This window comes from Octodon degus, unplaced genomic scaffold (genome assembly GCF_000260255.1).
Source record: "Octodon degus isolate 3935 unplaced genomic scaffold, OctDeg1.0 scaffold00008, whole genome shotgun sequence".
Classification (NCBI taxonomy): Eukaryota; Metazoa; Chordata; class Mammalia; order Rodentia; family Octodontidae; genus Octodon; species Octodon degus.
Window position 1 is genome coordinate 17,614,239 of NW_004524584.1, and position 24,241 is coordinate 17,638,479.

At 46.9% G+C, this 24,241-nt stretch overlaps 1 protein-coding gene across 1 annotated transcript in view; it reads right to left on the reverse strand.

The window, feature by feature from the left end:
- The window catches only part of Poc1a (POC1 centriolar protein A), an 86,155-nt gene that overhangs the window by 44,610 nt on the left and 17,304 nt on the right, over positions 1-24,241 (reverse strand). Inside the window, exons 8-9 of the mRNA XM_004625163.2 lie at positions 5,623-5,691; positions 1,902-1,997 (exon numbers count right to left, since the gene is read on the reverse strand). Of these exons, the coding sequence (XP_004625220.1) occupies positions 1,902-1,997; positions 5,623-5,691 (165 nt within the window). The remainder of the gene's footprint in view (positions 1-1,901; positions 1,998-5,622; positions 5,692-24,241) is intronic.

The window sequence follows — 24,241 nt, forward strand, 5'->3', positions numbered from 1 at the left end:
TATATATATGTAATCCCAATGAGACAAAACAAACACACTAGCTGGCTTCTCCCTGCCCCAGCATCCTGGGCAATGGCATGTTTACAGGAGGCCTGTGTGACCACTGAGAGCTTCACAGGGGCTCATAATAAACAAGCAAAAAGCTCCACTCTCAACCAGCAAGTCACTTTGGAGCAACACCTCATCAACATTGCAGATGAGGTCTTCAGAGCCTGGTGGTGGGCCTACTAAGGATCCTTTGAGGAAATGAAGGCCACACAGCCAGGGGCAGACCCAGTTTGACTCCGGAGCCCACTTTCTGTCTCCTAGCTGAGCTCCACTGAGGGAGGGATGCTCAGTGGGCAGAGTTGTGCCTACAGTGCAGATGTGGGCCACAAGTCACTTGGGAACAACTGGTTGTACTTCCCCATGCCCGGTCCTGTCACACTGGCTTCCTCCACCCCACATGACTTCATGGCCTTCAGTTCTAAGAAGCAAAGGTAGCTCATCTGAGCTAAGACTAAAGGAACAAAGAGCAGCTCATCCAGGTTATTTTCTGAATAATCCTAAGAAAAAGAATATGGAATTCTCCCCCAGGTGGTGGATACTAACCTTTCTCAGGAGGCAAGCGGCAGTACCATCCTAAGAGGGAAAAGAGCTGCCAGGCAACCCTGCCACCTGAAGTTTCAGATTGGCTGGCCCAAAATGTCACATCTGCAAACTAGAGGGGTAACTACCCACTCACTCTGTTAAGATAAAGAATGAACAAAGCAGCATAGGCAAAAGGCCTTGGCTGTTCCTGGCTTACCTTCAGGGCCCAATTATGAGGGAGTCATAGCAGAGGGGGCAGGGACCTCAAACTTGCAGTTGGAAATGCCCTTCTAGGTGGAAGATATACTGGCAGCAAGAAGACCATCATGCAACCCAGTCAACCTCCAACATCCCAAAACCTGAGGGCTGGCCATAGGTTAGCAGTACTGAGGGAGAATAAACCCCTCACTGGCCAGCCAGGAGGGCAATCTTTGGAAGACAACCAGAAAACCCAAACTGGCCTGTGTTTTCCTAGAGGCAGTCCCTGCACAGAGAACACTGTGTGTGTGTGCAGCGGGGAGGTGCCCATCTGCTGGAGCGACAGGAGGCTTCTTGGTTCTATTCTGGGTCCCAGCCTTGACTTGTTGGGGGCTTGGGCGAGCCACTTCCTGTTGTTTGAGCCAGCCTTTCCGCCTGTGGGGAAGGCTGTGATGCCTCAAAGGTCCAGGGAGGAAGAGATTTAAACAGCTTGTGGCCATAGGAGCTTAAAATCCTTGGAGTTCTACAACTTTGACTTTAAAATTTATTTCAGCCAAAGATAAATATGACCTAAATTAATGAGACCATATCAATTTTTCACCAAAATATCTGTCAAAAAATATTAGCTGTTTTAATTCTGGAACATGAACTGCCCTTTTACCAACAAAGGAACTAAAAATGGTTCGTGGGCGAGGAACTTCCTCTTTGTGGTTAAAAAAGGAAGTAAAAACAACAAGACTGGGGCCTTTCCCATTTGCTCCAGCTGTGGCTATGGGCCCTGAGTCCTCTAGGAACTCCACACTTGTGTCCTGCAGCGCAGTGCTTGGCATGGGCCAGCTCCTTTGTCTCTCTGGGCCTCAATCCAGCAGCACCGGCATCATGGAAACATTCCCCAAGGAGGCTGGGGGCCTGACAGCTGCTTCCCCAGCCCTTTCCATCTCATTTGTTCACTCCATATCAAAATCTAACACTCTCAGTGCCAGATATTATTTGGTAGGTGACAAGATCTTACGGAAGTCCCTTTCTCAAGATCAACCCAAACCACCAGACCCTATCATTTCTAAGCACAACACTGTTTACCATGACCCTGCCCAAAGTCACAAGGCCCAGGACACAGCTGCCAAGTCACTTACCAGAATCGCTGTAGACATGCCCAGTGTGGCTGGGGGCCTTGGCATTTTTATTACTTCTCCATAATCAACATCAAAGTTACTCTTCCAAACCATCACCTGCCAAGACCAAGAGGCACAGAGAATGAGGGGTGGAGAAAGAGTGTCCCAGCTTCTTCCACTAAGAAAATGGGCCCAGAGGACATTCCCACACTTCAGAGCCACGTGGACCCCACCCCTGACTTCCCAATTCAACTGTGGGACCTGTCCCACATCTTGGAGGAGCAGGCTGAGCCACCAGGACAGACTGTCACTGTACTACACCTCCAGGCTTTGGCACTTGCTGGTCCCTCTGCCTGGGGTATCATATGATCAGTCTCAGCATCGCAATCAGCAGTTATTTAATCTTTTTGTTCCTGTTCCTTGTTTATTATCTATCTCCCCACTAAAATGGGCGCTCTTGAGGGAGGTGGCCTGGTCCGCTGTGGGAAGGGGCAAAGACAGGAACTCCAGGCCAGACCAGGGATGTTAAGGTCCTTATTCTCCCCATCACTGTCAGCCCTAGGCAGGGGACTCAGCCTGTACCTTGAGTCTCTCTTCCAGGAAATGGGAATGATCTAGTTCTCACCTCACAGCGCTCTGGGGCCTCATACAACACAGCTTGGCACACTGGCACTCAGGGAGTGTGTGTTAATGCTCTGGGAATCCCAAGGCCAAGCTTAGCCATAAAAGTCACCCTACCCTGAGCATCTTCCTCTATAAAAGATTCTGTCCATGGGGCTGGGGAGATGGCTCAGTAGAATAAGTGCTTGCCTGACAAGTGCAAAGGCCTGAGTTCAATCCCCAGTTCCGCAAAAAAAAAAAAAAAAAAAAAGGATTCTGTCATGCTGCTACTACACACAACTGGAAGGAGCCTCCCTGTTGGTGACAAGAGCACTCCCTGCTGGATGCTGTCAGCCATGAGCAGCTGGTGCTTCTTAGGGCTACTTTCAAAGTTGGGCTTCCCAACAGGACTTGTGGAGTATGGCCAGTGGAGGGCACAGTAGACTAACACATCCATGCGCTATCCAAGGTGAAGGCTCCACATGCCCTAAGCATCAACTTTCTCAGGAAGGTCTGTGTCTCTTATACCAGCTGTGAGCCTGGTTCTACACGAGGCCCCTCAGCAGTCCCTGAGCAGCATCACTGTTTATTGTGCCCGGAGAGATGTCCCTCTTCATCACTTTATAGACAAAACATTTGCAGACACACACCTTGTATACAGCACCCTCATATATATGACTGTGCAGACCTAACTGGTAAATACACTCCTAGAAATAGAATGGCAAGCGTCAATATGAAGAGAGAGTACCAAATGTTATTCCAAAGAGCTCTCAGGCAGCCTTTTAAAGGCAGCAAGGGGAGCCAGGTGCAGTGACTATAGGCCTAGCACATAAAAGCTTTCTTAAAGGGCTGGGTAAACCTAGTATGGTGGAACACACCTGCAATCCCAGCACTCTGGGAGTCTGAGGCAGGAGGATCAGAAGTTCTTGTTCAGTTTGGGAAACTTACACACACACACACACACACACACACACACACACTGCGTGGGGGCTATAGCTCAGTATGAAGATCTTGGGCTCAATTCCTAGTACTACACTTAAAAAAAAAAAAAGAAAGAAAGAAAGAAAAAGGCTGGAGATGTAGCTTGAAGTAGAACACCCTTGGATTCTACCCCCAATACCAATCAATCGATCAATCAAGGCAGCCAAAGAGCTCAAGGTCTGGCTGCCTGAGAAACGGTTAAAGCAGGTGCAAACCCTACTTTCTACCAGGCATGTGGCTGTGAATTTATTTTATCACAACTCTCTTTACTGTTTGTGTCTACTGTACCAGGCCGTGTGTCTTATAAGCCATAAGTCCGGCCTCCACTTCAGGGAAGGCCTGGGCACCCCTCTGCCTTCTGCCTCCTTTAGGTGGCTAGCATAAGGACTGGGCTGGGAAGACATGTGCTATCCCATATCTAGGCTGTGACCAAAGAGCTCCCAGCTATCCTCTGCCTTGGTGGCAGATCTTCAAACCAAATCGGTGCATTCAGCTGGCGCCAGGGTTCATGAAGGGCCAGTGGAACTATCTGGGCTACAGTGTCTGAGCCATGGGGCTGGCTCTCAGGGCATGAAGGTTCTCAGCAGCCCAGCAGCTCAACATGGCTTTTAACAGCCATGCTTTTCTCCCTGTCCCAGGAGAATGTAGTTCTCCGCACAAGATGCCCTGCATAAATGCTTTGGGGAGAGCCCACAGGTGGGCAAACTCGTCAGTGCTCCTGGCCTTACCAGTGCTAGGCTCTGGGCTGCATCCTAGGGTGCCCACCAACAGACACGTTATTGGCATTTAGCAGCCTGGGCATCGGGTGCCTCAGTTGATAAGTTGAAGCTTTAGCACAGAAGGTGATGAAGTAGAACAGGACTTCCTCACAAGGTCCTTTCTCTGCAGCCAAGGATAATAATGAAAATGCTGCCCTTTCCAACAACCCACAAAGAGCACAGGGCTGGGCTGGAAGCAAAGGGCAGCAGACCATAGGGCAGAGGCTCCCAAAGCAGGGGTACGGCTCCAAAGGCAGGTCCAGTGCTACCCCAGCTGCTATCTACTGGGACTCGGTTTCTCATCTACAGAATGAGATGAGAGGGCTTCTTCCATGCGGTGATAGTGAGAACTAAATGAAGTACGATGCGTTTGTCACGTTAACCACATTGCCAGACCTGCCGCAGGTAGCCAGTGACTCTTACTTGTTACTTTACCAAGGTGATCCAAATATATTATGAATGTTTAAATTAAATCACTAAAAATTAAATATTTAAAGCAAATAGAACATGGCCAGCTGGGTTTGGTGGTGCACAGCTATAATCCCAACTCAGGAGGATGAAACAGGAGGATCACTGCAAGTTCAGGACCAGCACCGTCTGCACAGTGAGTTCAAGGCCAGCTGGAACTACATAGTAAGACCCTGTCTCCAAAATACATAAGGCAAACTGCCATTAATTCCCCTCCAAAAACTCCCTGCTCACTTAAAAATTCTCTTTCATGAGTGTATTTACAATTATTAAAAATATGATGACTACTCTTGCCCAGCATCATCCAAAGAAAAGACAGGCTTGTAAAAATATCATGCAGTGTCCACATCCACCTTATTTTCCAGATCTGGCACCATAAGGCCTCTGGCTCTTCTCCAAAGTCAAAATGACCATGAAAGGTAGATATTTTTAATTGACTCAAGCACTAAGGCAGCCTCAACAGTGCAACTGAAGACCTCAGAAAGGGCTTCCAGAACTCCTTCAGAAAGTGGCAAGAGTAATGGGGTAAGTGTTTTTGACATGAGGTGGTTACTGGCCCTATGTCTTTTACTGCAAAAAAGTTTTTAAAAATTGCAACATTCACCATATTTTTTTGGTAATACCTCCTATAAGCAGGAAGAAACCCAAAAATTCTTCAACCTTTTCATGGCACTATGACCCAGACTCCTGCCAGCCTAGGCTAGCTGGAGTCCTGAGGGCTTTGAGACACTGGCGTACGGCTAGAGGGGCAAATGATCAGCTCTGAGGCACCCAAAACTTTGGCTCTGAGCACCCCAACCACAAGGGCCAGCAGGGTCTGCATGGTCACTGAAAGTCACCAGGGCCCATCTCACAGAAGGCCTCCAGCTTCCCCCTAGCCTCCCCTTGGAGCAAGATTAACACATATGATATGCCTCAGGCCACTGTTTACCCACCTGTTCATCAGAGCCTCCAGAAGCAAAATACTCCCCAGTTCTTGAAAAGGCAACAGCCATGGCAGGTCCCTAACAGAACAAACAAACACACTAATTAACTTAAAAATAAATAAGTAAATAAACCACCAAGTCATCTAGAGTCAAAACACAGAGGAAGACTAGCAGTTCCTATATGATGACAGCCATTGGACAAAGGACTGAGCACCCACTCAGTTCTCTCCAGCCTTGGGCCCAAGAGCCTGTGCCATGGTTTGTGTCTAGTTGTCCCCTCAAAGCCTCATGGAAGTCATGGGATAGACGCCGGCTTGAGGAGTAGCGAGTGGGCTAGGGGCTTGAGGGGGCGTGGTCAGGGGTGGGGCGGGGCTTGAGGGGCGGGGCCAGAGAGGCACACACCTATAAAATGGAAGCACGCACTTCTCTCCCAGCCCCAGGCTAGCAGCCTCCCTTGGAGGTGTGGAGAGGGTCATCCTGGACACGGTAGCGCCCCAGCCTCTCCTCCAGACCCTGTAGCGTGGGCCGGTGGTGTCTGTGATTGAGGCCGCCTCAGGCAAGGAGATGTTTGGAGAAGACAGAGGCACTGACCCTCTCTCCTGAGCAAATAAAGCTTCAAGGTCTTGCTAAGTAATTGGGGCTGCTTTAAACTGTGAAACTTCCAGTACCTGTGAGCTAAACAAACCTTTCCTTCCCTAAGTTTGAGCGTGGGGTATTTGTCCCACCAACGAGAGAAGAGTAACTAAGACAGCCTGCTTGCATGTGGCTGAGTGCAGGTGCCACTGTGGACACCTCCAGACTGTGGGATCACAGGTGGGCAGAGGCGAGTGAACATGACAGTTCATGCTGACAGTCTGGCTTTGTTACTGTCCTCACTTCCACAGCAAGAAGCTGGAGGACAGGGAGATGCACTGAACTGGACCAGAACTCATCCCCCTGACCCAAGCTATGCTCTTTCCCAAAAGAAGCTTTGCTGCTAACCAGAAAAGTGGGAGCCCCAAGGAGGAGCCAATGGCTCTGGTGACAAGAACAAATGGCAGGAAGGAAGCTGGGATGGGCATTAGTGCAAGTGCCTGGGCAGTGGACCAATGTGACACACCCCTACAACATGCACGCCACTTGCTCAGAGTTTGGGCCCTGCAGGAAACAGTCCCCTCTGGCTTTCAGGTGTATGTACCACGAAGCCTACAGAGGGCCAATGAACATGTATGTCTTAGCTGGGAAGAGGGCACAGTCTCCTAATGGAGGAACATGTTTCTGCTTTGTATACCTGAATTCATTCCAGAAAGATTCACAAAGAATCCTCTGACCACATGACCACAGCCACAGCTATCTCTTCCTCTGGTTGAATTTTTATTATGGCTAGTAGCTGGCATTCACCAAGCAAAATTGGATAAACAAGGTTCTTAGATGAGGACAGCATGGCAACTATCACAAAGGCCATCTCAGTTCCTTCAAGACAGTGTGAGGAATGGCAAGAGCACCCCGTACATGAGAGGAGCGTCCAGCGGCAAAGCCTCGGCGGGCGACAAGAATAACGCTGGGAAGCACCTTCTACTCAGTGCAGAAAAGGACGGTGTATGGTTTGGGCCAGAAAGGGACCCCAAAGCCATGGACTAAGGCAGTTTCTGCTCCGCCAGGAGGGACAGGCAGGTGGAGAGGAGCCACCTGGCTCAGGCACATGGGGCAGGAGGGTACATGCCTGCTGAGGCTTCCAGAATCCACCTACAGTTCTTCCTCTCAGAATTACTCATAATGGTGTAACAAGAAAGTGTTCAACAGCAGCTAACAGTGGCTCAGAGCACTTCACCTGTACTAATCCACTTAATCCTCTGAGGACAGTTTGTGTATTTACTCTTCCAAGTGGAGGGAATGAGGCCTGAGGGGACACAAAGACAAAGCCTCCAAGCTCGTGCTTGCTTGTCACCTGCATTCTCCACCCGAGTGGAGCCTCCAGCCTGGGCATGCCCAGCCTCCAGCAGCCCCAGGAATCTGGATAAAGTGGATCCACTTTTACTAATGGGGAACAATGCCCAGGAACAGATAGCGTGAAATACCAGGTGCAAGACATTAGAGGCCACAGGGTGCCATTTGCATAACACAGTTCCACGTGCACAGCCTGAGTATAGGGTGGGGCCAGGGATGAGCGACCCAGATACCCTCCAGGCAGATGGTTAGCCAGGGGTTAACAGGAAGGTCATTCGATTTCAGGTAACCTTTACTTGATTCTTGAAAATATTTGCCATTTTTCACACTTCAAATTTTTACATAAGTATATACCATTGCTACAATATTAAAAGCAAAACAATAAAATGATTTTAAGGAAAAACGAGAAACAAAAGAGAAGGAAATTTCAAAACAGGGAGGCCCTCCCCCTTGCCAAAGGTCACTGAGTAATGGCAAGTCTCTAGGAAGGCACAGCAACTGAGGAACCAAGGAAATACTTGCAAGTCATTCTACTTCCCTGTTATTACTCAACCACCAGATGCCAAGCTGGGAACAAGATGTCAGAGGCGCACACAACAGCAGGAGCCTCACTGGAGAATGTGCCAGCAGCCAGGCGGCCCAGCAGCCAGAAGCTCACCAGGGAGTCAAGGACCAAAGTGGGTATTCGGACCCAGCCCCAGGAAACTCAAGTGATCAGCATGTCACCTGAGGCCTGCAGGCCTCCCAGGCAGGACCTCCTTATCAGGAGGACCTCGAGGCTCCTCCACTAGGTCCCTCTGCATTCTTGGAAAGAACAGCCTTCCAGGGAGGCTCCTGCTCATCAGCACATGGTGCTCTCCAGCTGCCTGGGGCATCAAAGGACAGCACGCAGAGCAGGGGTTCCATGAGAGCCTATCACTAGTAATGAGGCCTTCTTGGTTTATGTAAATACCTGCCCAGGTTATGATGTTTTCCCAGTGACACATTCCTCAGACCCTAGCCCTGGCCCTGTTGGTAAGCACCACCTGACTGCAGAGATTGGACCCTCCGTGCTGACACGCTTTGGGGCTTGGCCGTCCTGACAGGGCCTCCCCTTCTCCCCTCACCAACACTCCAGCCCACTGGCCTCCTCAGTGCTCCTCTGAAGCTGAGCCAGAAAGCTCTTCTTTTTCTCTGAGCTTTCTTTCCATAGCTCCTATACTGTTTTCATTTTAAATAAATCCATTTAAGGCCACAAATGTGCCTCTGGTGACTATCTCAGACAGGGCCCAGAGGTTTCCAGCACTCAGTGTTTACACTGTCATTCTCTTCCAAATATTTGGTTTCCACCGAAGTGCCCCTTGGAAGTGTGCTGTAAAATTTCCTGGTCAGAGGAGCTTAGGAGTCTGATCAGACTCAGTAGGTGTTCTTCCAGCTTGTTCTATCTTTACATTAGGCTGTTCCTTTCATTCATCATCCATATGTTGTTGTGTTTCATTTTTTTAGAGACAGGGTCTTGCTATGTAGTTTAGACTGGCCTTGAATTCACTGTACAGGCCAGGGTGGCCGTGAACCCATGGTGATGTCCCTGCCTCACCCTCCAAAATACAGGGATTACAAGCGTGCACCACCACACCTGGCTCCATCACTCTTGGTATATCAGGCCCCAGCTCCAGGGAGACATGTTATTGAGTTCTCTTCCTACAGCCCAGGCCTGCCGCTGGCTGCCTCCACAGGGACTCCCGAGTGTGACTGGGCAGCAGTTCCTGGCTGGGGTTCAGCAGTGTAGTTCCTGGTACCCCAACCACCAGAAGGGTCCTCCTGGTGGGAGCCTCATCCCCATCTGACTCCTGAACAGACCCACAGGCAGGGATGCTTTACAAGCTCAATCAAGCCCTCCCCTGAAAGATCATTCAGTCTTTTATGAGATGACACTTATCTGCGAGTACCGGATGCATGTGGCTCCCCCCCAACTCTTCCTGCTGAAACTGCCTCACACAGCCCTTGAGCTTGCAAGGACCCACACCCAGTCATTTCATCACATACCACCTCTCCCTTGCCAACTTCCAGACTCAAAGGAATCATGCTGTCCAGTTTTTCAAATAGCAAAGCATCAATGGCATGAATAAAATACAAAATACAATCCAAAACTGGCCAAAACAAGGACCCCATAGTGGCTAGACTGTAACGTGACTCTTCCCTTCTTCCCCCAGCAGCCCATCCACTCTGCTCATCTTCCTGCTAGACTCACTGAGGCCCCTGCATGCTTGAGCTCCAACTGCTGGGCCACAATAGCCACAGTGGCAAAAGCTCAGCCAGGTACTTTCATCTCTCATCCTGGAAAAGCTGTGAAATGTTGGGCTCTCGTGTATCCAGCCTGCCAACAAGCAAACAAGACTGTCACACGACATGCCTCTGAGTCAGAAGGAAAAGCAGAGTGGCCATCAGGCAGAGACACGGAGACCCAGGGGGCCCAAGAGGTCTCTGAGCCCAATGATCAAACAGAGAAAGTACAACCCAGCCCACCGGGTTGCTTCTTCCACAAACCCCCACTGGGAGCTCCAACAAGCACTTGCCAGAATCTGCTGTGGGCTGGGCTCTTGTGTCTGAGTGGTGGCCCCAGGGTCATCACAGCCCAGAGGACAGGAGTGGCCTCTGTGAAGAGGTGCTCCCCTGGGGACAGTGGGGCTCTCTTCCAAGCACAGCTGAGGACATCTTTTCTCAGGCTTCTACTCAGGGCTGCTGGCAGGGGATGGAGGGCCAGACTGACTTTAGCTTACTCAGAGTGAAATAAATGAGCATTCTCTTTCCTCATGTCCTCTCATCTCTCCCAAGAGGAACCAGCCATCCGAGATTGGTATGAACCTCCTGTGCATCAAAATGACCCTCTAAAATTAAATGACTGGGCAAAAGCCACAGAATCCTCACACAGGCAGAAGTACATTCTGAGAGTCCCTTCCACTGGAAGCCGTCTGAGGGGCAGCCCACATGTCTAACCTGTCACACAGCTGCCTCCCCTCCTCAACAGTGAGCCCCCTTTGTCACCACTTCCCCAACCCTGGCCTAGCACCTGGCATGACACAAGCACCTAGGAGACACCGTAAGCCCTCTTAAAACCCGAGTGCCCACCACTGAGCACTCAGTAGCCCCTGCATGGGTCTGGCCCGCAGAGAGGCTGCCTACCGGCACTGTGGGCCAGCTGGGGCGCACAGAACCGCATGCAGCTCAGTCACTGCAGCAGAACCCTCACCAACTGCACAGCCATCAACACCAGATTTAAATCCCTGCCCACGGCCCGCCCACCATCCTCTCCCAAATAGCTCTAGGGGATTTAAACCAAATGAGCATGGCTCAAGATTGTGTTTCAGAAAAAACGGAAAAATAAATCTGTATTTCTAGCACCTTGCCCCATCCCTGCTGTACAAGAGCTGTGAGTGCCCTGCTTGGGGCACGAGCTGTTAAATAATAGCTACCATTGGAAGGAAAGCCTTCCCTTTCCTGCATGTGTTCCCATCCATAGAATGAGGGGGTGTGCCAGGATGATGTGGCTCCTCTGCAGCTGACATCTCCTCTGCTCTGCATCAGGTCAGAAGCAAGGTCCCCTTTTCGTCCTGTTACTGTCCTCACCATTGTTTCCTATGCATGTGGATGTGCCTTCTAGGAGTCAGGCCCTGAGGGAGATGACTCAATGAAGGGGACTAACGGGCTTTGCATATATATCTAGAGAGTGAAGCAGCAGGCCAGGGAGCCCACTAAGGAGGGCCAGGCACATTTGGGTCAAGGGAGTTGCCTTAGCCCATTCACTGGGGGATGCTTTCAGGAGCTATGTGACCAGAAGACAAAGAAAAATCTTTTGGCGAGAAATGACAACTCTTAAGCAAAATACAAAGCCAGAGAAATTCCCGAGAGACACTATGGGCACATGGGAGGAGGGAAAACAGGCAGGTACCATCCCAGTGGGAGAGGCTGGCAGCCAAACCCTGTGCCCAGCAATGGAGTGGCTATCCTCAGACTCATTTTCCGAACCAACATGGACCCCCTCCCCTCAGTCCACACACAGTGCCAGGACCATGCCCACACAGAAAACTTGTAATGGCCTTTAGAAAAAATAATCACTCACCTAAAACAGGTACCATTTTCTAAGAACTGTAGTAAGAGGGACTAACATCTATGAGGACCTACTGTGTGGCACACTGGACAATCTAGACAGCCTCTCCAATGAAAAGGCAGATAACGATGTCAACGCCGCAGATGAGGAAAGAAGATCAAGTCAAGGTCTTCTCTAAGGTCTTGCTGTGACTGTCTTGTCACACAGTAAGCAGTAAAGGTGAAACAGTTGATTCCTAATGCCCGAGTCCTTTCCTTTCCTCCACTATCTGCAGCCTCCTAAAGTTCAGGCTGCTCAGCCTAAATAAGAAAGTTTTTCAAAACCAGAAATAGGTAGTTACAAGCCATTCCTGGAAATGCTGGGATTTTTCTTAGAAAACAAAATACCATCACCTAGCAGACAAGCAGCGTGAACCCTCCCAACTAAACAGATCCTGGAACTTGGCCTCAATCAAAGAAAATGCCTGCAAAAGTAAATGGAGCCGACTCTGATGTCTCAGGGCAATGGCTAAGGACAGAGTATATGGCACCACACCCAGGCAGGCAGCGCCTCCCCAGTGTGTCTACTGTCCCCAGGGCAGCTCCTGTCTACAGCTGTCCTGTCCCACTGCCCAGCAAAGGGCAGTGTCTGATTAGGGTTGCTCTGAAAACCTACAGCCAACTGCTGCCTCCAGTCATGGCTGAGCACCTTGAAGCTGGTGGGGGCCACAACCCATGCAGGTCAGAGTCAAAAGGGGAGGGGCGCTAGTCCCAGAGTGAGCCTGTCTGAATAAAAGGCCCCTCAAATGGGCTGGGGGCAAGTGGACAGTGATCTACAGAGAACCACCAAACTGCCTGCCTGGCCAGACTGTCGTTCACACCAGCACACAGGTCCAGCCCAGGAGACCCAGGGGCTCTGCTGGGTGATCCTGATCTCAGCCTAGCACTTGGCAAGTTCCCTGGCCCTGGTGCCCTCATGCCTTACGATACCACAGAAAGGTACATCAGGGAAAATCTAACCCTTACCCGCAGCACTGCAGCACTGGCCCTTTTCTCTCCTACGCAGGACCCTCCCTCAGTCTCTGCAGAGGGGCTTGCTTGAGCACTGCCCTCAGAGCAGGACACAGATGGACTTCCCTAGCATCCAGAGCCCATCTCTTCTGGTCCAGGCTGATTTCAGCCCTGCAGCAGCTTTCTTGGGCTCACTGTTCTGCGGGGATCACCCTCAACCTATGCTCTTCTCATGGCCAAAAGTCAGTTGTCCTCCCTCTCTCGGAGCTAGGGACTACCACCAGCAGATCCTCTAATTGTAAGCCAGTTTCATGAAGTTTCTCTCTCACTGGCCCAGATCAAGGTCATGTAGCAACAAGGCTGGGACACCAATGCCCATGAAGGTATCTGGCATCCTACCCAGACCAGTGATCCAAAAATAAAAGTGAAATCACAATTCATGGGTTAAAAGCCACACTTGTGAGGCAAGCAAATATGGTAGAGTCCACACAGATGTAGGTCTTTATTTGAGCTCTGCCACTCAACAATGCACGAGACCTGTGAGTGTCCAGGAGACTCAGCTTTGCCACCTGGACTCAAGAGTGCTTTCAAACCTGCCATGCCCTTCACCCGCCCACAAGAGAATCAATCCCTGGGCAGCCAAGATGCATTCGGGAGTCCTAGGACTAAGCTACATAAAGCGGGACACGGCTCATAGCAGCTGTGGTCAATCGGGTATTTGGCTACCGGCCCCCACATTACCACCTCTCAGAATAGAATGTGAAAGCTCAAGTCACCAAAGAGTCCACCTGCACATCTTCTTGGAAGGATGAGGCAGAGAGGCTCTGAGAGTACACAGCTGCCACCTCTGGACTCCCTGGACACGGCCACTGAAACTACACAACAGCAGCCCCTGTGACACAACCCTTAGTAGGACAGCGATACACAGAACTTCATTCTCAGCCTGAGCCAGCCCTGCATGACAGCATTTCAAACTCAAGTCAAGTCACTAACAGACTGTTAAAAGGCCAGCCTCAAAGAATTTTGCCCCTTGGGATGGAGCAGAGCAGATCCCACTCCTGGCCACACATTTTCACAAGCACTAGAAATTCAGTCCACCAGGTGGGCTCTGTATTTTCACCAACTGCTCAAATGAAAGTTGCTCAACTGCATCTTCCTCTGGGAAGCCAACATTAGCCAGCTTTGAACTACTTCAAATGCAACAGCAGAGTGAGGAGGTTATTCAGGGTAAAGGGAGGTTGCCAGGTAGGCTCTGCAATCCTGACACTGTTTCCATATAAGTGAGAACCCCAAAAGGAAGCCCTTTTTGAGTCAGCCATCCCACACTGCAGAAGAACAAAAGGAAATTGGGCCAGGCATGCCCAACGTGAGGGACTTTCTGAGCAGGACACAGATGTGCTTCCCTAGCCTCCAGAGCCCCTCTCTTCTGGTCCAGGCTGGCCTCACCCCTGCAGCAGCTCTCTCAGGCTCACCACTCTGCTGGTGTCACTCTCAACCTGTGCTCTTCTCATGGCCAAAAGTCAGTGGTCCTCCCCCTCTCGGAGCTACACCTAGGGACTACCACCAGCCGATCCTCCAATTTTAAGCCAGAGTTTCATGCTCAGACTCAGCTGTGGAAGCCAGACCAAGCTGTTACCATCACTTGCAAGTGCATGATAGTCTGGTTCAAAGAGAAGGCACATAAACAGAGAATTGGCATTCTCTAGAAGGAGACAAGGATTAAAACTAAAAAAGGATGAGGCAGACTCAGGAAAATTGTAGGCAGTCCCTGCCTTCTGAGCCAGCCTGTGGAAACCTGAGCAAGCCAGGTCAGGGGCTCTACCTGCTGCAGTAGAACTGGGTGCCATAGGTATTCCAGGAGGATCCCCTAAAACATGTAGCAAGCCAATCCTAAGTTTCTGAATGGATAAGAAGTTTGGGTGCTTCAAAGTAGAAAAAACTCAACCTCATACCTTGATTCCCACTTTCACTTTAGCTACCCCATGGAAGACAGAGGCAGGGCGTACCCACTTCCACTCAGTGCTCTAGGTACAGTACCTCCTAGGACTGAGCCTGCTTCTCCTGGTCTCCTACCCATCTCACTCTGCTTTCAGCTCAGTCAGCCCCCACCATGGAGTTTTCTAGTTCCCTGGCCATGAACCCAAGGAAGTGGGAGCATGGCACCAATTTTGTCTCACTCCTGCCCAGCCTAGTGAGCTAGAGAGCAGAGGATGATCAGACACGGCGATGGTCAGCTTGTGTCTCTCTTTCCCCTGCCTCTGGCACTGTAAGCTTGGCGCCCTGCCGAATAAATAATCCAGCACTTCTAAGAAGCAGTTTCCTTGACTCCACACCCCTAAACAGTCACCTGTCCCTAAGCTTGGTGCCCAGGTTTAATAGAAACAGGTCCACAAGCAGGCTCATGGTCCCCACTCCACTTTCAAGAACAATGTCAATGAGTTTGCCTTTGTGTGCGAAGTGCTGTCAGAACACTAGGAAGGACATTTTAGATACTGCACTGACATATCCTCAGGCTAAGAGGGGAAGCAGCTATTTAAAGGACCACAAAAAGAGGAAAAGTCCACAAAAACAGGAAAAGTCCTGGCGTTCACTTGATGAGCACCTGCTCACACAGTGTTTCTGAGAAGTGCTTTCTATTATATGCAGGGGGAGCAGGTGAGCTAGATAGTTCTCATGTGCACTTAACTCCTGTTATAAGGTCCAAAGTCATGAAACATGAATCTAAATAATCACCTTGCCCAAGAACTAACACAGGTGGCTCTACAGGACTGACCAAATGCATATTACATCTGGATGTCCCTGTTCAGGGAGAAGAGGCCTTTGGTTCTGAACACTAGGCTGGCCTCTGGCAAGGAAGCCAAAGCTGTGGTCAGCAAGCAGCCTCCAGGGTCCCGGGAAGCCAAAGAAAAGGCCGACATCCCCACCCCAAATCGTGGCCAAATTCTCCCGCATGTATCTAGCTCAAAGGCAATGGGGCCAGGGACATAGCTCTGTGGCACAGATGCCTGCCTGACAAGCACAAGGTCCAAGAATCACTTTGAAAAGGCAACGGAGGACCAGCCAAATAGCTCAGCACATTAAAGCGCCTGCAAGCAGGCCCAGGGGGTGCGGGATCCCCAGGCCTGCGGTGCTGGCCCCAGGGAGTGCTGAGACGGTAATTGAGACTGGGTGTGGTAGTGTGCACCCATAACCCCAGCTCTTGGGAGGCTGTAAACAGGCAGATTAGTAGGAGTTCAATCTAGTAGTGAGACCCTGAACACCATATAGACCCGTCCTTAAAATACAAAAAAGAAAGAAAAGGCAATGGGACTCCACAAAGCAGCTCAGAGTGCTCTGGGCTAGACATCCCACACCTGGATGCTGACCCAAGACACCACATAAGCACCCACTGCAAGGGCCTCCCTTTGCTTTTTCTTTTTGGTGTGTGTGTGTGGGGGGGGGGTTAATTTAGTTAATTTTTTTCCCCCTTTGCTCTTGAGTCTTGAGGGTCTTCCCTAATTCCCTACTCTCCATTCTGACTGGCTGGGACTCACAGGTGGAGAAAGGGAGAAACTTAAAATCTATGGACTCGTCATCTTACTTACATATGGTGACAATGTCTCAAGAAGTGACAACTGATCTGATTGGCAGGAGACAGCTAGGCCACAGCTTCCTGGTGGGGACAGGTGAGAGCCACATGCAGCCTAGGTCCCAGAGCTGGCCTGCATGGGTCGCATACTGGCCACCCCCCATTGAGGGAGCCCAAAGTACCAGGTGCTTTGAAGCCTGCTCAGACAGAAGGCCACTGCTCCTGTTGTTCAGTTCCACTAATTCCCAAACAAGTATGCAGTTTCCTTCTTTTGCCCCAGCCTCTGTAAAGTATGTTCCTGTCCATGTTTCTAAAATCACAGATATCAGCCTGGTCCAGAATCTCTAAGAACTTTTTTTTTTTGTATTGAGTACAGGGTCTACAGGGTCTCACTACACAGATGGGACTCACAGCAATCTTCCTGTTCAGCCTCCCAAGCTCTGGGATTACAGGCGTGCGCCACCATGCCAAGTCTCAGTCACTGTCTCAGCACACGCTGGGGTCGGGGCCAGCACAGCACGCCGGGGATCAAAGCTGGCCGCTACCTCTGCCTAAGCAGGCATTTAGTCTGCTGAGATATCTTGCGGGCCCTTCTCCAGGAACTTTAATGGTCATTTGGGGCAAGAATTCTAGAGGTCTACTCAACCAGTAGACCACAGGGTGCCTGAGGCCATTAAGGGACAGATTCCATGCAGTCCCCTAAGGTGAAGTTTGCTGACCATACCCAGATGGCACGCTTCCCACACCCCACACAACTTGACCCCCTTCTCCCCTTCATAGCCCCAGCAGAGCCACACCTGGTGTGGGTGATCACCCCAGGTCACAGGAAAGACCTACATCCATTTCCCAGCAAGCCTGTCTCCGCAGCTCACTCTACCACTCAGGCTCGAGGGGACTACAGTGGGCTCCAAGGGAAAGCCTCCTGAGGTGAACACTAACAAAGAAGGCCCAGAACCCAACAGAGCCACTGCTGAATTCTACCAAAATTTCAAGAAAGACCTAATCCCAATACTCTTCAAATTCTTCAGTGAAACTGAGAGGAAAAAGTACTGCCAAATTTATTCCTAAAGGCTAGAATTACACTGATATCAAAACTATATAAGGATTTAAAAGAAACAAATTACAGGCCAATCTTCTTAATGAACATAGATACAAAAATAACCACCAAGATGCCAGCAACAATGGTTCTGGAAACACTGGCCAGAGCAATTAGACAAGAGAAAGAAAAGGAATAATGATAGGAAAGGAAGAAGTTAAACTATCATTATTTACAGGTGACAAGAAAATCTACATAGAAGATCCCCAAAACTGTACCAATAGAGTCCGAGATATAACAACCAAACTCAACAGTGTAGCTGGATACAAAATCAACACTCAAATATCAACAGCCTTCCTGTATACAAATAACAATCTCACTGAGAGAAAAATTAGGGAAACAACACCTTTTAAACTAGTAGCCAAAAAAATGAAATATCAGAAATCAATCTAATAAAGGAAGTAAAAGACCTCTACACTGAAAACTACAATACTCTGAAAAAGGAGATTTAAGAGGATATAAGAAACTGGAAAAATATCCCTTGCTTTTGGGTAGGAAGTACCAGTGTAGTCAAAATACTTCCAAAACTGTTATACAGAGTCAATGCAATTCTAATCAAAATTTCAACAGCACATCTCACAGAAAACAACCCTAAAATTCATTTGGAACCAGAAGACACGTAGAATAGCAAAGACAATTCTGGGCAACAAAGGCAAGGCAGGGGGCATCACAATCCCAGACTATAAAATATACTACAAAGCAACTGTGATAAAAACAACATGGTACTCGGGGGGGGGGGGGAGCAAGCATGCAACAGACCTAAAGACCAACAGAACATTTAGAAAACTCAGAAACAATTTCTGACATACTTATCCACCTTACCATTGACAAAGGTGACAACACATTCACTGGAAAAAAGATGGCCTATGCTGTAAATGGTGCTAGAAAAGTTGGCTTTGCACATGCTGAAGATTACAACTAGACCCAAATCTTTCACCATGCAGTAAACAAAAGTCAAAATGGATCAGAGATCTAAATATTAAAACAAACATTAAATCTACTGGAAGAGAAAATAGAACTCAAGGACACTGGTATAGGCAAAGACTCTATGACACCATAGGAACTATCATAAAGAATCAACAATTGAAAAAAAAATCAACAATCAGGATCTCATCTTATTAAAAAGCTTTTGCACAGCAAGAGAAACCACCAACAGGGTAAAGCAACAACCCACAGTATTGGGAAAACTATTTGCCAGCTGTTCCCTAGGAAAAAGATTACTATCAAGAACACATAAAGTGGGCCAGGGAGACAGCTCAGTAAAATAAGGACTTGCCTGGGAAGCACAAGGGCCTGAGTTCAATCCCTGGTACCGCAAAAAAAAAAAAAAGAGAACATATAAAATACTCATTAAAAAAAAAACAAAAAAAACAAATCAGACTCCTCCAAATTTAAAGACCCAACCCAAAAAATAGACATCTGATATTAATACATACACTTCTCAGATGAAGAAGTACAAACTAAAAATAAACATTTGAAAAAAAGTTCATCACTGGTCACTCAAAGATACAAATTAAAACACTGAGATTCCATCTCACTCCAGCAAGAATGGCTATTAACAAGAAATCAACCAATAACATATGGTGGGGATTTGGGGAAAAAGGAGCCCTTCTACACTGTTGGTGGGAGTGTAGAATGGTGCAATCATTGTGGAAATGATTGTGGAGATTCCTCAAAAAAATAGACTAGAGGTCCTATTAGACCCGACTATTCCCCTTCTGGGTATCTTCCCTAAAGAATTAAAAGCAACATACCAATGATACATGCGCACCCATGTACAGGGGCACAGGTTGTAATAGCCAAATCTTGGAAACAGCCTAAATGCCCATCAACTGGTGGACGGATAAAGATGTGTTTGTTTTGTTGTTGTTGTTGTTGTTTTTAATACAGTGGAGTACTACTCTGCCATAAAGGAAAAGCTTGAAATATTCCAGGTAAATGGATGAACCTTGAGACCACACTCTTAAGTGAAATACATCGGCCACACGTGTAAAAACTGCATTGTTTCTCTGATGTGAGAAATCAAAACCATAAATAAGGACCAAAATGATAACAGGCATTGTGAAATAGGAAGGAAATGTTCAAATGGGAAGAGGATCGAGGGAGGCAGAGGGGGAAAGTAAAGAAGAACAAGGTAAAAATGTGAGAAAAGTGGGGGAAAAAATGGAAACAAAGCTTTTGCAAATGGGGAGAGTAGCAGGGATTGAAGGGAGGGTAGGGGAATGGGGAAAAAAGAATCAAGTTGTATCATGTACAGGTACAAATTCTCTATGATAAATATCATGTATATAAAAAATGTACGAATAAAATCTGATTTTTAACTCATGGTGGAGAGTTAACATTTCAATTCCACAGGTGAATACTATCATTTTCTTTCTTTCTTTTCTTTTTTTTTTTTTTTTTTTTTGTGGAACTGGGCATTGAACTCAGGCCCTTGCACTTGCCAGGGAAGCGCTTATTCCACTGAGCCATCTCCCCGGCCTAAAATCTGATTTTTAAAAATCTGACAACAGGGATAAGGAGACAGCTCGGTGGTCTAAGCACCTGCCTGGCAAGCACAGGGACCCGGGTTCAATCCCCAGTACCACATGATGTGCCAGCCCCAGAAACCCAGGTGCGCCAAGTGGGCCACCCAAAATAGGCATGATGGCACATGCCTGTAATGCCAGTGCTGGGGAGGCTGAAACAGGAGGATCCCTAGAGTCTGAGCTATGTAGTGAGACCCTACACCAAATAAATAACCATCCAAAAAAAGGTTAAAAAAAAATCTGGCAAACAGAATGCAACAAATCATCAAAAAGATCAAAAGGACTTCCAAGAAGATGGTGGAATGGTAAATGGAAAAAGTGCCTCTCTGAGATTTGGTGTCTTGACAGTGAAATATATAGCAAAATTAGGAAGAAAAACCCAGAAATGGGTTCCTGGGATGGAGGAAGGACCTGAAGTGAGAACTGAAGTCCAAGAGAAGAGAAGAGCAGAGAAGAGCAGAGAAGAGAAGAGAAGAGGACTTCAACAGAGGAGGAGGAGAGAGCAGGCAGCACTTTCTCCCTAAGCCCACGCTTAGTGAGTAGGTGGGGCAGCTTGAACCTGCAGACACACAGGGACTACTGGCGACTCCAGAGACCTGCATGGAGAAACACGCGGTGCAGTGGCTGGCAAGTCAGTCCAGTTCAGATGTCCCTCAGGAGAGGGGGACTGGCTGGCAGCCATCGTGGAGAGGGGCCAACTGAGCTCAGAACTCAGAACAGCTGTGACCAGACTCCATCTAGTGGCTCAAAGTGACAGGGTCAGGAGCTGAGTTCAAACCAGCAGGGAGCTCATCAAAGGCAAACCCAGGGAACAACCAGGGGAAACAATTCAAAAGCCGCCCACCTGGACTCTCTAAAGTGGTAACAGTGAAAGGAACAAAGCAGATGAACCAAGCTCTAGAAAAAATTAAATTAGAAATAACTTCTTAAATGACTACAGACATGGAGACTATAATGAAGAACATGCTTAGTGACTCTAGAACAGATACAGATAAAAAATAAAATAAAAATAAAGCAGCTCAGGAAAATAATGGAAACCATGAACACCCAACATAGGAAAGAAATGGAATCCATAAAACATTCAACAAATATCCAGAAAATTAAAAATTCCATTGAAAGTATATGCAGGAGAATAAGCCAATGTGAGGGCAGAATTTCAAATATAGCAGATTCCCAGTACCAAAAAAAAAAAAATGAATTTTAAATAGAGAAATTAGGTTTGTGGTTAGCAATCATGAAAAGAAAGATTTCTTAAGAGACTAAGGGACCATGAGAAATCAATCCAGCAGCTACCAGATGATATAAAGAAAAGTAACATACAATTGATTGAAGTTAATGAAAAAGCAGGAAATAATCAAATGGCAGAAATCGTCCCAAGCAGAAAAAAAGAATTTGACATACACATGATAAGTGAGACTTACAGAACTCCAATTAGCCACGATAAAAAAAAACAAAACTACAGCATATAATTGTCAAGATTACACAAATTCCACACAAAAACAAAATATTAAAAAGCTGTTTGGGGACTGGGGAGATAGCTCAGTGGACTAAGCGCTTGCCTGACAAACACAAAGGCCTGAGTTCAATCCTCGGTTCTGGAAAAAAAAAAAAAAAAAAGCTGTTGATGTGGTGGCACATGCCTATAATCCCAGTACACCAGAGGCAGGGACAGGAGCATCTCCATGAGTTCAAAGCCAGCCCAGGTTACATAAATGAGTTCAAGGCCAGCCTGCACTACATAATGAGGCCCTGCTTCAAAAAAAGGGTTCAGAAAAGCTGTTAGGAAAAAAAGCAAATTACCTACAAAGGAAAGCCCATTAGAATCACTGCAGATTTCTCAATATAAACCCTCAAGTCTAGGAAACCTTACAGAATTTCAAGCCTAAAAGAAAACAACCTCCAACCCAGACTGATGTACCCACAAAAATATCTTTCAAAATTGAAGAAGAAATAAAAGATATTTCCATGACAAAAAAATTTGAAGAAACTGATGAACACCAAACCAACACTCCAAAATGTTGTAAAGAATATTCTAGAAGGAGATAACAAGGATTACAACTCCATGAACCACAACAGAATAAATCTACCAAGCAAGGCAAACAACTAAACAGAGAAAAAAGGGAGCCAACAACAGGAAACATGACAAGTCAATACATATCAGTTATAACCATCACTGTGAATGATCTTAATTCACTAATCAAAGGAAGTAAGAAAAGAGGTTAAAGGGAGAGTATGGGAATTGCAGGGGGGTGGGGACCAAGTTCTATCATTTACAGGTATAAATTCTCCACGATGAACGTGAACATTATGTTTACTTAATATATGCCAATTAAATTTTTTTAAACATTTATTTATTTATTTATTGTGTGTGTGGCCAGCTCAGTCCACCAGGGGGCGGGGCTGGCTGGCATGTGGTGCTGGGGGATCGAACCGCGGTCCCTGTGCTTTCCCAAGCTTGTTCCAAGTAGGTGCTTTAGGCCACTGAGCCATCTCGCCAGCCCCCTATGCCAATTAAATTTGATTGAAAACGAAACAAAAAAGTAATACTGGCAGAACAGATCAAGAAGGAAGAAATAACAATATGCTGCAGGTAAGAAACACTTAAATAAAAAATAAATTATAGACTGAAAGTTGAAGGATGGAAAACAATGCTCCATGTGACCTAAACCCCGAAAAAAGGCAGAGATAACTATTCTATTTGGAGACAAAGTAGACTTGAGGCCAAGACTGATTAAGAGAGACTAAGAAGATCATTATATCCCTGTAAAGGGAACAAACCAAGAGGAAGAGATAAAAATCATAAATATATATGCAACAAACACCACGGTACTCAGTTATATAAAACAAGTATTAACAGACACGAATAAATCAAATAAGGCACTAATACAATTGTGATGGGACCTCAATACCCCTCTGTCACAAACAGACAGATGAACTAGACAAAAAATTAACAATAAAATATTAGAACTTAAACAAACTTTTAAACAAGTGGACTTAGTGGATGTCCAGGGAGGGCTCCATCCCACAACATCAGGATACACACTGTTCTTAGCTGCATATGGTGTGTTCTCCAAAAGAGATCACATATTAGCCACAGAACATGCTTACGTAAATGCAGGGAGCTCAGATTATCTCGTGAATCTTATCAGACCATAGTGCAATGAAACTGGAAAGTAACAGCAAAAGAAACCACAAAACTTAATGAACACGTGGAAATTAAATAACACCCTCCTGAGCAATCACTGGGTCACAGATGAAATTAAAGAAGAAATTAGACAATTTCTACAATTAAGCGATAATGCCAATACAACACACCAGAACTTACGGCACAACGAAAGTAGTCCTAAGAGGGAAATTTCTAACAGTGAATACTACATCAGGAAACAGAGCAAGCTCAATCAACTTAGAAACTCAAAAACTTCTAGAAAAAGAACAGCACATGAAGCCCAGAGTTTGTATGAGGAAGAAAAATATAAAGATCAGAGCAGAAATTAGTCCAGTGCAGACTAAGAAAACAATACAAAGAATCAATCAGTTGACCAGTTGGTTCTCTGAAAAACTAAATAAAATTGTGAAATTCTTAGCCAACCTTATTATTAAAAAACTCCAATCCATGCAATAAGGAATGAAAAGGGCAAAATCACAATAGATTCTGCAGAAATCCAGATCACCAATACATACTTCAAGAACCTGTATTCTAATAAGATAGAAAACACAGAAGAAATAGATTCCTAGCTACATATGAATTATCAAAGCTGAATGAAGAAGATACAAAAATTCTAAATAAACCAGTATTAGTCAATGAAACTGAAGATGTAATGAAAAACATTCCAATAAAGAAAAGCTCAGGCCTTCAGGGAATTACTGCTGGATAAAAAAAACTGGTGTTTTTATATAGAGGAATACTACTCAGCCATAAAGAAGAATAAATGAGACATTCATAGCTAAATGGACAGACCTCGAGATCACTCTCTTAAGTGAAATACACAGGACACACATTAATACCACATTGCCTCTCTAGTGTAAGAAACTAAAAGTATAAGAACCAAAACGTGTATCAGCAATTGTGAAATAGGAAGAAACTGTTCAAAAGGAAAGGGAAACTAGAGTGGGGGAAGAAAGGTGGGAGGGGAAAAAATTGAGAAAAAAGGATACAATAAAAAAGTTTTATAAATGAGAGGAGGAGGGATTGAACAGGAGGGAGCGGAATGTGAAAAAGAGGCAGCACGATGCCTCAGGTACAGGTACCAATTCTCGGATTAACTTTTTTTTGTGTGTGTGGAACTGGGGATTGAACTCAGGCCCTTGCACTTGCCAGGGAAGTGCTTATTCTACTGAGCCATCTCCCCGGCCCCATCTCTGATTAACTTTTAAAAGTGCTAAATATTTTGGGAATGTTTGACTACAGGTTATGTACTACCATTATGGATAATT